General features: G+C 45.2%; 1 protein-coding gene across 5 annotated transcripts in view; it reads right to left on the bottom strand.

The window, feature by feature from the left end:
* The window catches only part of gch1 (GTP cyclohydrolase 1), a 58923-nt gene extending 51658 nt beyond the window's left edge, over positions 1-7265 (bottom strand). For 3 of the 5 annotated variants that reach the window (XR_009787092.1, XR_009787091.1, XM_061765133.1), the window contains exon 1: positions 6716-7265. Coding sequence is in view for 3 of the 5 variants with exons in the window: in XM_061765133.1 (XP_061621117.1) it covers positions 6716-7076 (361 nt within the window). In the remaining 2 variants the exon portion in view is untranslated. The remainder of the gene's footprint in view (positions 1-6715) is intronic. The other 2 variants (XM_061765135.1, XM_061765134.1) reach the window with 2 other exon arrangements.
* Positions 7266-12408: the final 5143 nt, after the last annotated feature.

Consider the following 12408-nt stretch of genomic DNA (forward strand, 5'->3'; position numbering starts at 1 on the left):
TCTTCTGGAAGCTCTTCCCGTCCACCGAGAGCCTGTATCACCTCTTCCCGAAAAGCTGCACAACACTCGTCCTGTCTCAGCTTCCACCACATGGTTCTCTTCTCTGCCTTTGTCTTCCTAATTTTCCTCCCCACCACCAGAGTCATCTTACACACCACCATCCTATGCTGTCTAGCCACACTCTCCCCTACCACTACCTTACAGTTGGTAACCTCCTTCAGATTACATCGTCTGCACAAGATGTAATCCACCTGTGTGCTTCTACCTCCGCTCTTGTAGGTCACCCTATGTTCGTGCCTCTTCTGGAAAAAAGTGTTCACTACAGCCATTTGCATCCTTGTTGCAAAGTCTACCACCATCTGTCCCTCCAAGTTCCTTTCCTGGATGCCGTACTTACCCATCACTTCTTCATCACCCCTATTTCCTTCACCAACATGTCCATTACAATCTGCACCAATTACGACTCTCTCTCTGTCTGGGATGCTCAGAACTACATCATCTAGCTCCTTCCAGAATTTCTCTTTCACCTCTAGGTCACATCCTACCTGTGGGGCATAGCCACTAATCACATTACACATAACACCCTCAATTTCAAATTTCAGCCTCATCACTCGATCTGATACTCTTTTCACCTCCAAGACATTCTTAGCCAACTCTTCTTTTAAAATAACCCCGACTCCATTTCTCTTCCCATCTACACCATGGTAAAATAATTTAAACCCTCCCCCTAAACTTCTAGCCTTACTGCCTTTCCACCTGGTCTCCTGGACACACAATATATCAACCTTTCTCCTAATCATCATGTCAACCAACTCCCAAGATTTTCCTGTCATAGTCCCAACATTCAAAGTCCCCACATTCAGTTCTAGGCTCTGTGTTTTCCTCTTCTCTTTCTGCCGAAGAACCCGCTTTCCACCTCTTCTTCTTCTTCTTCTTTGACTTCGACTTCGACCCACAGTAGCTGAATTTCCAACAGCGCCCTGCAGGTTGACGGCGCCGGTGGCGGACGTTGTTAACCCGGGCCACGACCGATCCGGTATGGAATTCTTTGGATGAACGCTCATATTTGTTTGGCAAGGTTTTAAGCCGGATGCCCTTCCTGACGCAACCCTCTGCATTTATCCGGGCTTGGGACCGGCCTACAGTTTGCACTGACTTGTGCCCCCCATAGGGCTGCATTCCAGACTTTTCTTGATATGAGGTCCTATATTTATGGTCTGAAGCTATATGTGTGTGTGTGTGTATGTACTATACATATTTCATGTTTATTGTCATTATGTTTCATAATGACAATAAAAGACTGTCTCGAATTTGTCAACAGTAAGTATATTTTCATGCTAAAATGATGAAGATGACAATTTCAAACAGGACGTCTGTTAATCTTAATCTTATTTTTTTATAGTATTGATATTGGTTTTGCTGATACCAGCCTCTGATTTACATGGACTCAAATAGAAATGTCTGTGTTTGCCCATCACTAACACAGTACATTGTTGAAAATATTTTGAATTGAAACAACCATTTGGGGTGGAATGGCTAAGGTGGTAAAGTGGTCATCTCCCAACCTGAAGGGGGTGGGTTCGACTCTCAGCCCTTTTGACTATGTCGAAGACTCCTTGAGCAAGATACTGAACCCCCAGTTCCTCCTGATGCTGTGTCACCAGTTGGTAGATAAGAAGGCAGTGTTAAAGCGCTTTGAGTACCTTGAAGGTAGAAAACCGCTATACAAGTGGAAACCCATTTTGGGTGAATTAGCATTGAGTACATCCTAACTCCAAAGGTCACCCCACACATTTTAATTGGATTCAGGTCTCGGGCCCGGGGGGACATTCCAAAACTTTCTTCTTTTCTAGTTATGTGTGCTTTGCTTGGATACATTTTCATTCTAAAAGGTAAGAATCTGTAGGTTTGTTCTTTTTTTTTTGGGGGGGGGGGGGGGGGGGGGGGGGGTTGGGGACTGCTATTTGGAACTGTGGGCCTCTCCACAATGAGGAAACCTATAGTTCTAGCTGAAGGAAGATCATCCACAAAGTAAGATGCAGCACTGCAGCACGATAGGTACTGTATGGTGTACCTTTGCTAATGTGCCGTCTCACTATAAAAGTATGACAATGATGAAGTTTTAGTGCTGTAGCAAATATAAAAAGCAAGCAGATTTGTTTTTTCTTTTCTCAATACCATTATTGTATAGATTTGTGACCTGGTAGCTGGTTACATGTGGCATTCATATGCTGGGTTGTTTTCTGTTCTCAGTGTTGTGAAGTCTTATGTGTGACTGGGTTCTTTCTGTGCCTCGATCAGCTGGTCTTTTAAAACTTTACTTCTCACATCACCTTCATCTGCACATCTTTTAGCTCACCTTCTTTTAAAATCAGTCAAAATTATTAATTTCATGCATTTTTATTCAGTGAATATTTACAGTATGTTTTGGCTTGAACTGGGGCTGCACTATATTGGAAAAAAATTACATTGCAATTTTTTTTAAACCTGCAATATATATTGCGAGGTGAGATAATACAGGATCAGTGTTGGGAAAGTTTATTTTCTATGCGAACTAGTTCAAAGTTCAGTTCACCGTTTAAAAAATGAACTAGTTCAGTTCATAGTTCATAATTCAAAATTTTTAAATAAGTTCACCTGTCAAAAAACAAACTAGTTCAGCTCTTTTTTTCCTCAGTATGTTGCTGACTGGCTACTACCCTAAAAATATTGGCATTTCATTTCCCCATTGTTGCCACCCTTTCAGTCCATACTAGTAGCCAGCTGCACCTTTCACCCCACAAAAACATGAGGAAAAACTTGTTGCTTGAATGGTCTTTTTTAAAATGACGAATTAAAATGTGCAAACAAAAACACGCAACACAGTATGACAGGAACAATGGGGAAAGGATATTAAGAACTTTACATTCCTCGCAGGTCTGGCTGACTATATTAACAAAATAATTGATCTATTCTTATATTACAAAAATAATAAATTCCATATTATCAAAGTGTGATCATACAGCGTTTTAACTAAAGCATTCTGATACAAATAATAATTTCCCTCGTAATCCATTTTTACAATTATGTACTGTACTACAAAATAATACATTCACTTTATGCCGTGTTTATGCAGTGTTTCTGAACGCACCTCCAACACTCACGCAGCTGCCGTGTGCCTGCCAACTTTCATTCTAAAGAGCGAAACAGGAAATGCAGCAGGTGTACATTCTCTCCCGTGTCCTCATTCATAGTTATTATACAAGCAGATAAGTATACAACACTCTGGTCTACTCTGTGTGTTGTCTGATGCGTTATAATTTACTGGAACATGGGTGTTAATCTTATTAGCACTGTCCAAGCAGGTCCATCTGCTGGTCACTTTTAATATTACAGTGATTTACTGTATATTACAGTAAACCAACATCGCAGCAGAGCCTACGCTGTGACTACTGCACACACGTACATCGCGATGACAATGCTCAAACAAAATATCATGCAGCCCTAGCTTGAACTGACAAGAAAGTGGAAACAAACTCTAACACTTGGGGTTCTATTTTTGGGAACAGCATAAATCCTGTGCAGTACATGGCGTAACTCAGTTTAAACCCGGCGTTGGTCATTTCGCAGATGAGCACAGGCCGGCGGATGTAAGAGAGGTCTGCACCGCTGTGGGAGTGATCACAGCTGACTTCAATCATGTCCAATCAAAGCAGCTCCTCTCATTCACTTTCAATGTGGCACACTATTAGCGCACTGACAGTCTTTGACAGGGCAGAGCGCAGACAACCAAATTTTTCCAAAGAAGAAACTGATTTGCTCCCGGAGGTCGAAGCCCACAAAGTACATTTATAAGGAACTGCATGCAGACGTCCACGGGCGGATGACGTAAAGTTGGCTTGGTAGGAGATCACAGATCTGCGGCGTGATGGTGGGCACTTGGAGAACCTGATCATGAACCCCCCAAACCAAACCTCCATCCCTGACCCTTAATGCCCCGCCATCCCCATAGCGGTGCCAGTGAGATGATTTATCAAATATAATGATAATAATAATGCATTTAATTAATTGATTTCTACAATGGGCAGCACGGTGCGCGACTGGTTAGCACATCCGCCTCACAATTCGGAGGCCCGGTGTTCAAATCCCAGCACCGCCTATGTGGAGTTTGCATGTTCTCCCCAGTGCCTGCGTGGGTTTTCTCCAGGTACTCCAGTTTCCTCCCACATCCCAAAAACATGCGTGGTAGTTTGATTGAAGACTCTAAATGACCGTAGGTGTGAAAAGTGACTGCGAATGGTTGTTTGTTTATAATGCATGTGCCCTGCGATTGGCTGGCGAACACTTGAGGGTGTACCCCGCCTCTCGCCTGAAGATAGCTGGGATAGGCTCCAGCACGCCCGCGACCCTAGTAAGGAAAAGCGGTACAGAAAATGGATGGATAGATGGATGGAATTTTGGACTGTACTGGGCGTTTTAGGCCACGAAAAAAAAAAAATACAAATCAATGATGTTGTACTTTACAGTAATATGGGTGCATATGGTGTCAAAAAAAAATAAAAAATAATTAATTAATTTTAAAAAAATGCTTCAATGTAACGGACAGTCACCTATATTGTACGACCCCGCCCCCCCACCCCCCCACCCCTATTAGTCCGTTCTATTGAGGTACCACTGTATAGTGTAACTTCAACACAGAATTTAGACAGATGAGACCATAAATTAAAGAAATGATCATGTACTGTAACCCCTATATTTGTCAGTACAGTACAGCTACCAATGTGAAATATTTAATTTTTAACAGTGGTATTACAGTATAAAACAACCAACAAGCTCTTAACTGTAATCTTTTGAACTGCAGCTTGCGCAACATTTTTGTTTAGTACCATGTCAGAATGTAAAACGTATATAGTTACACTGTAGGTACCTATAAAAGGTAGTAGCCTGGCCCACATTAATAAACTGACAAGATGTTTTATTACAATGGTTTCGAACAGCAAAGTAACAAATATGATCAACCAATTGAACTAAGCTAAGACGTTCCGTTAAATCTCTGCATAGCTTTTGGTCATGTGCTGGTCAACAAGAGGATTTCTGCCCCATGCTGTGATGAAAATTGAACCCTTGACCTGGACACACACACACACACACACACACACACACACACTGATCAAACAGTCCAGTGCTTCTCACTCAATGCTTTAACCTCTATAAACATCTAGCTTTCCATTCTAAATGTATGTGTGTCTATTCTCTGCGTTCCACAAATTCTAGGGGGAGGCTTTTGAAACAACCAATCAGCAAAAAGTAGGGCTTAAGGAGCAACACATACTGTATGCATGTCACTGTTATTATTTTCAGTGTTCATTCTTTGCTGCTCACAAGTGAGAAGAACTTGGTGGATGTCACCTTGCCCCTGAAGGTTTTTAACTCACATTTTTCCATCATTTACTTAGGCCGCATTCCAATCTGCAATTTAAATTGACAGCACATACAACAAGCCCCACTACAGCTAAACTACCTCCAGATGGGTTCAAAAAGAGGTGGGTTAGGGAAACAGAATCCTAACTTCACTCCAATACACCAAAGTATAGCGAAGTGGGCCAATGTGGTGCTGAAACCTCTAAAATTGTTTACAGGGGCACGTGGCCCAGCGGACGGACATTAGGGAGGTCTCAAAAACAAGTTCCTATCGCACTGAAAGACTCTGCAGCTTTGAAAATTGCTGGTCCTGAGGATTGGAACTCTTACGTGACACATAACCTCCTAGTTCTGCCTTTGGCTCACTTTGCCCTTTTTTTCTACAGCCTGAAACAGTTCTACATTAAAAGGGGGGAAGAATATCTTCCACTTTAACAGACACACTTTACCATAATGGAAACTACTTGGTTGTGCTGACATATAAATCCATCCATTATCTGTGCCGCTTATCCTCACCAGGGACGCGAGTGTGCTGGAGCCTATCTTGGCTGACTTTGGGCGAGAGGCGGGGTACAACCTGAACTGGTTGCCATGTCTGTGTGGGAGGAAACTGGAGTAGAACAGGCAAATTCCACACAGGAAGGCCAGAGTCCCGATTTGAACCCAGAACCCCTGAACTGTGAGGCAGTGTGTGCTAAGCAGTCATTCACCATGGCGTCCTGTATGTGAAATATTATTTTCCAGTTTATTGTGTATAAACTTTATACCGCTGTGTCATAAGATGCTTTAACTGTGAATATCAGAGACAGATATTCCAAGACAGATTTTAGTTTTTCCAAAATTACGAAACATTGGTGGTTCTGGAGAGATCTGTTCCCATTTATATGCCATCTGTCGATAAAGTCATTGGTTTCTAAAAAAAAAAAAAAAAAAAAAAAAAAAAAAAAAAAATAGGTACGACTGGGAGAAAAACTAGATACACACAACAAACACATACTGTCGTGTAACTGTCACACCGATAATTAATAATTCTGAGTTGAAGCATTTGTTTAAGTTAATTTTACTGAAAAAAATGATTTAGTAGTTGATAGATAAATTGTGTAAGTAGCTGCTTTACCCACGGAAGATATCATTGCACTGAATGTGACCAAACGGCGTGAAAAGTTGAAAATCGAACTATTATTAACGACCCATTTTAGTGGGAAAAGAAGCCAATGAAAAGGATCGATCATTTGGTTCCTCTCCTCAAAACGTACCACCTGTTGACCGGAGCGCAGCAGCACCTCTGACAAGCTTTGCGGGCTGTAAAACTCACCGATTATGGTCTCCTGGTAGCCCTTGGTGAAGAACTGCATGGCTGTGGCGGCTCTCCAGGGAGTTTTGACGAGCCCCTGCCGCCGTGGGTCCTCCCCAAGCCCGCGTAAGATGGTCGTGTAGGCTGCGGCCAGAGACGGGAGGCTCACCTCGTTGTCCTCCACGCTTCTGGTGCTCTCCTCTTTCCGGCTTTCCGTCACCGAGGCCGCCGATCGGTGCGACCCGGACTCCGCGGCCGGATCCTGGAGAGCAACGGGAGGTCTTTGGACCACTCTGTCAAAGATTCCATTGAGCACCAAACTGGCGTCGCCCGTTTCTTTTTTGTCGTTCGAAATGAACTCAGACTGCTTTGAGTGTTCCATCACTTGTGTGCACTTGTTGAGTCAAACGCTCATATCGAATCCTCGCGTTTTATGGATACACATTATCCCCAAGGGAGTTCCTATTGGTTGTCAGGCTCCCGGTGGGCGGGGACAAGGCCCTTTTCGTCACAACCTGCGTCAGAACAGCTGGAGGTAACGTAACTTTATTAGCGACGCCAACTCTTTTTCATGATGTCCAATGCAAGAAACGTGACTAAAAGGTGTGTCTAATCTACTATAATAGGAGTGTTAGGAAGTAATGAACAGTGTGGGAGGGGCTAACTAATCATGTAACTAAAATGTGTATCTAAATTACAGTTGCTTTTGTAAATTCCATAATTACAATTTTAGTTACATTTTAAAAGTAGCCCACAAAACTTTTTTTTTTCATTTTCATTTTAAATTGTTTCATAATCACTTCCTCCAACGCTTGTGATTGGCTCTCCAGTTATGTGCCATTCTGCTATAGTCTCAAATATGACATCCATCCATCCATTTTCTGAGCCGCTTCTCCTCACTAGGGTCGCGGGCATGCTGGAGCCTATCCCAGCTGTCATCGGGCAGGAGGCAGGGTACACCCTGAACTGGTTGCCAGCCAATCTCAGGGTACATACAAACAAACAACCATCTGCACTCACATTCACACCTACGGGCAATTTAGAGTCTCCAATTAATGCATGTTTTTGGGATGTGGGAGGAAACCGGAGTGCCCGGAGAAAACCCACGCAGGCACGGGGAGAACATGCAAACTCCACACAGGCGGGGCCGGGGATTGAACCCGGGTCCTCAGAACTGTGAGGCTGACGCTCTAACCAGTCATTCACCGTGCCGCCCTGTACAATATTAGTGCCTAATAATTATGACATAATTTTGACATAATTTTCCAAATATGACCTCGAACCGGGCGGCACGGTTTACCTTTCGCCCTTACATTTGAAAACAGATATCTGTACTTTCTACTCCTTAGTTTGTCAAACTCGGCTTGTTACGTTTTTTAAAACATTCCTCATTAATGGCCGTATTTAAAAGAATTTTTGATGTTGTCAGCTCTAACAATGATTCGTGGCGAATGCATTGTGTCTTGTGCGAGGCTCAAGGTGTTGGGCATAGCAGCTGGTTTAACTACATTTCTTATTTGCGTGGTCATTGTGTCACTTCTTTTCAAATAGGGTAGTTAAGCTACTGTGAAAGAATTTATCATGTTTAAAGCATATTCACATGTAGAAATTCGCCCACGCAGATTTGTGGACGAGACAAAGCTGCTGTCTGGTTCACACTTTCTCAACCTGTCTGGTTCACACTTCCTCAAGCAAATGTGTAACTATGCTGCCTGTTAAAAAACTGTTAAAATAACAGGAAACGATCTAAGCATTTTTCCGGTGCACCTGCACATCTCGGTAAAGTTCCATTGTGTTGCATGCTGCTTTGCTTGAAATAAATAGCGGACGAGGGCAACAATTTGTTGTCAGTCTTGGTGAGGACACTCAGCCAGTGAGTTGCTCTGCTGTCCCTCGCGAGCAGAAAAGACAATCTTGGTTGGTGTGATTTCATTTCGATACAGTCCTCAGGCTTGTCTCAGTTGTTTTGAAGAAACTTCTCTGACAGCTACTTTCGTGATCACATAGTGCAGTTGTTTGGCAAGCGGATTTAACATTTAAAACCGAAGTTTGACTCTGCGGTATTAACATTGTAGATGTCAACAAGGTCTTTCTGAATACTCATAATTACATTTTGAATAGGTTAAATTTTAATTCAATATATCTGTAACGTCATTGTAACTACTCTAAACGGCAGCAAGAGATATCGACAATTTAGTTTTGACTACAAAACTGAACTTCAAGTATCTGCAACATCATTTAGCCATTGACAAATGACCGTCACTTTTGCCCTTGATTTGTATGGGGTTTCTCATTACAGACGCAGTGTCTAAAATCCAGTTGCAGATATCCCCCAGTGAATTACGGATATCTCCAGCTAAACATGTCATGTCAGAAAATACACAAAAATTTTGATGTTTGTTTTCTAAATTAAAATCAGATATGTACAAATTTCTTATTTTGATTAAACACAAAAGATGCTTTCATGAATGACTGTAGAAATCAGAGGATATTTACTGTTGAGAGGATGAAATTTTGGACAATTTTAAGTTAAAGGCTCGAAACCATCCATCCATCCATCCATCCATTTTCTGAGCCACTTCTCCTCACTAGGGTCACGGGCGTGCTGGAGCCTATCCCAGCTGTCATCGGGCAGGAGGCAGGGTACACCCTGAACTGGTTGCCAGCCAATCGCAGGGCACATACAAACAAACAACCATTCGCACTCACAGTCATGCCTACGGGCAATTTAGAGTCTCCAATTAATGCATGTTTTTGGGATGTGGCAGGAAACCCGAGTGCCCGGAGAAAACCCACACAGGCACGGGGAGAACATGCAAACTCCACACAGGCGGGGACGGGGATTGAACCCGGGTCCTCAGAACTGTGAGGCTGACGCTCTAACCAGTCGGCCACCGTGCCGCCAGGCTCAAAACCATATGTCATATATTGCCCTGTAGTTCCATTATTGGATGGCGCTTTGCGTCCTCTCTCTCCCCCCACCCTTCTCTGTTTTAAGCATCTGTCTTCAATCAGCCTCATCACCACCAGTGTATATAAGCCTGTGTCCCGATCGGGAATGCTGTAAGGGCAGATCCCACAAAATAGACTCCAGGTCAGAGGTCCGAACAATTTTAATTTTATGGCAGAGCATGTGATGGCGAGACATACGAAACTAAAGGAACTCACAACCAGAGAGAATCAAAAACAGATAACGCAGGGAGACACGACAAACGGTCCGTGTGGTATAATCGTATTGAGCCTAAATTTGGACAGCGGTCAGAACGGCGGCAAACACGGGGCTAAAACGAGTGAATATTCCGGCGCCCACACACTGTCATGGTGCCCCCTAAAAAGGCTGATGATTACAATGCATGACAGGTGCGTCACCGATGTCCACGCCCACCCAGACACTGCAACATAAAGAAAAACAACTTGAAACACAGGGCCATGACAGTATCCCCCCCTCAAAGGACGCCTCCTGGCGGACCACCCGGCTTCTGCGGGTGGAGAGAGTGGAAGGCCCGGAGAAGGGACGGATCTAGGATCCAAGAGCGGGGAACCCAGGAACGCTCCTCAGGGCCGTAACCCTCCCAGTCGACCAAATACTGCACACCCCTGCCCCTTCTTCTGGAATCCAATAGTTCACCCACCGTGTACACTGGCTCACCATCAACCATCCGCGGAGGAGGCACCACTGGAGGACACAGGGGGCTGCAGGAAACCGGTTTGAGCAAGGAGACATGGAATACCGGGTGAACGTTCATGGTGGGAGGGAGCCGAAGTTTAACTGCCACCGGGTTAACAACAGAGTCAATTTCGAAAGGACCAATATACTGAGGACCCAGTTTTTTAGAACCCCCGGCCAAATGCAAATCTCGTGTGGACAACCAGACCTTCTCACCAGGTCGGCAGGGAGGAGCTGAGATCCGATGACGATCAGCTAACTGCCTGTTGCGAGCCTCAGTACGGGACAAGGCCGCCCTTGCATCCCGCCACACCCGATGAGCCCTTCGGAGATGGACCTGTATAGACGGGACGACCACCTCCCTCTCCTGAGAAGGGAACAACGGCAGCTGGTAACCGTATGCAGTCATGAATGGCGACCGTCCAGTAGCAGAGCAAACGAGGGTGTTATGCGCATATTCCACCCAAGGCAGGTGAGAAGACCACGAGGAGGGGTGCTGATGGCAAAAACAGCAAAGAGCAGCCTCCACATCTTGATTCGCCCTCTCAGCCTGGCCGTTGGTCTGCGGGTGGAAACCGGATGAACGACTGGAGGACGCCCCCAGCGCTTTGCAGAACAACCTCCAGACCCGAGAGACGAACTGCGGCCCCCTGTCAGACACCAGATCAGCAGGAATACCATGAACTCGGAAGACATGGTCGACAAGGAGCTTAACAGTCTCAAAGGAGGATGGCAGATTCGGCAGAGCAACGAAATGGGCCATCTTGGAAAATCTGTCGACAACACTCAGGATGACTGAGTTCCCTCCAGACAGCGGAAGGCCCATGATGAAGTCCAAGGCGACGTGGGACCAGGGGCGGGAAGGAAAGGGCAGTGGACGAAGAAGACCAGCTGGAGGACGATGGGACATCTTGCTACGGGCACACACTGAGCATGCCGAAACATATTCTTTAACGTCCCTGCGTAGTCCCTGCCACCAGAACCGTTGGCAAATGAGGAAAAGTGTCCGACTGACCCCAGGATGGCAAGCGACTCTAGAAGTGTGTCCCCACTTCAACACCTCTGGACGTAAAACGACCGGAACAAACAATTTGCCATCAGGAACACCTCCCGGGGCCTGGATGTCCCTCCCCGCCTCCTCCACCTTCTTCTCAACCTCCCACTGAAGCGCTCCCACCACCCGGGTCCCAGGTAGAATGGTCTCCACAACAGGCTGAACAGCAGCCGGGCCATACAGCCTAGACAAGGCGTCAGGTTTGCCGTTCTTCAACCCAGGGCGGTAAGTGATGATGAAGTCGAAACGGGTAAGGAACAGGCCCAACGTGCTTGACGGGGGTTGAGTCTTTTAGCAGTCCGGAGGTAAGACAGGTTCTTGTGGTCGGTGAAAACTTGAAAAGGTTCCTTCGTACCCAATGCCTCCAATCCTGCAGTGCCAGGACAATGGCCAGCAGCTCTCTATTTCCCACATCGTAATTGGCCTCTGCAGGGCTCAGGCGCCTAGAGAAGAAGGCGCAGGGGTGTAGCCTCTGGTCGACCGGGGACCTCTGGGACAGGACCGCCCCCACACCTGAATCAGATGCGTCCACCTCGACAACAAAAGGAAGGTCAGGATTAGGATGATGTAACACAGGAGCCTTCACAAACAATTGTTTAATATGATCAAAAGTCACTTCTGCCTTAGGGGTCCATACAAATGGTATCTTATTGGAAGTAAGTCTAGTCAGAGGTCCCACTTTAAGGCTGTAATCACGAATAAATCGCCTATAAAAATAAGCAAAACCCAAAAACCTCTGCAACTGCTTCCTAGACGTTGGAGTTGGCCAATCAACCACAGCCTGGATCTTGGCTGGATCGGCCCGAAGCTGGCGCTTCTCCACAATGAACCCCAAAAACTGTACCGACTCCGCATGGAACTCACACTTCTCAGCCTTGACGTAAAGACGGTTTTCCATCAAGCGCTGCAACACCATGCGGACATGTTGGCGATGTTCACGTAGATCACGGGAAAAGATTAAGATGTCGTCCAAGTACACAAAACAGAATACAT

This window comes from Phyllopteryx taeniolatus, unplaced genomic scaffold, assembly GCF_024500385.1.
Source record: "Phyllopteryx taeniolatus isolate TA_2022b unplaced genomic scaffold, UOR_Ptae_1.2 contig_26, whole genome shotgun sequence".
Classification (NCBI taxonomy): domain Eukaryota; kingdom Metazoa; phylum Chordata; class Actinopteri; order Syngnathiformes; family Syngnathidae; genus Phyllopteryx; species Phyllopteryx taeniolatus.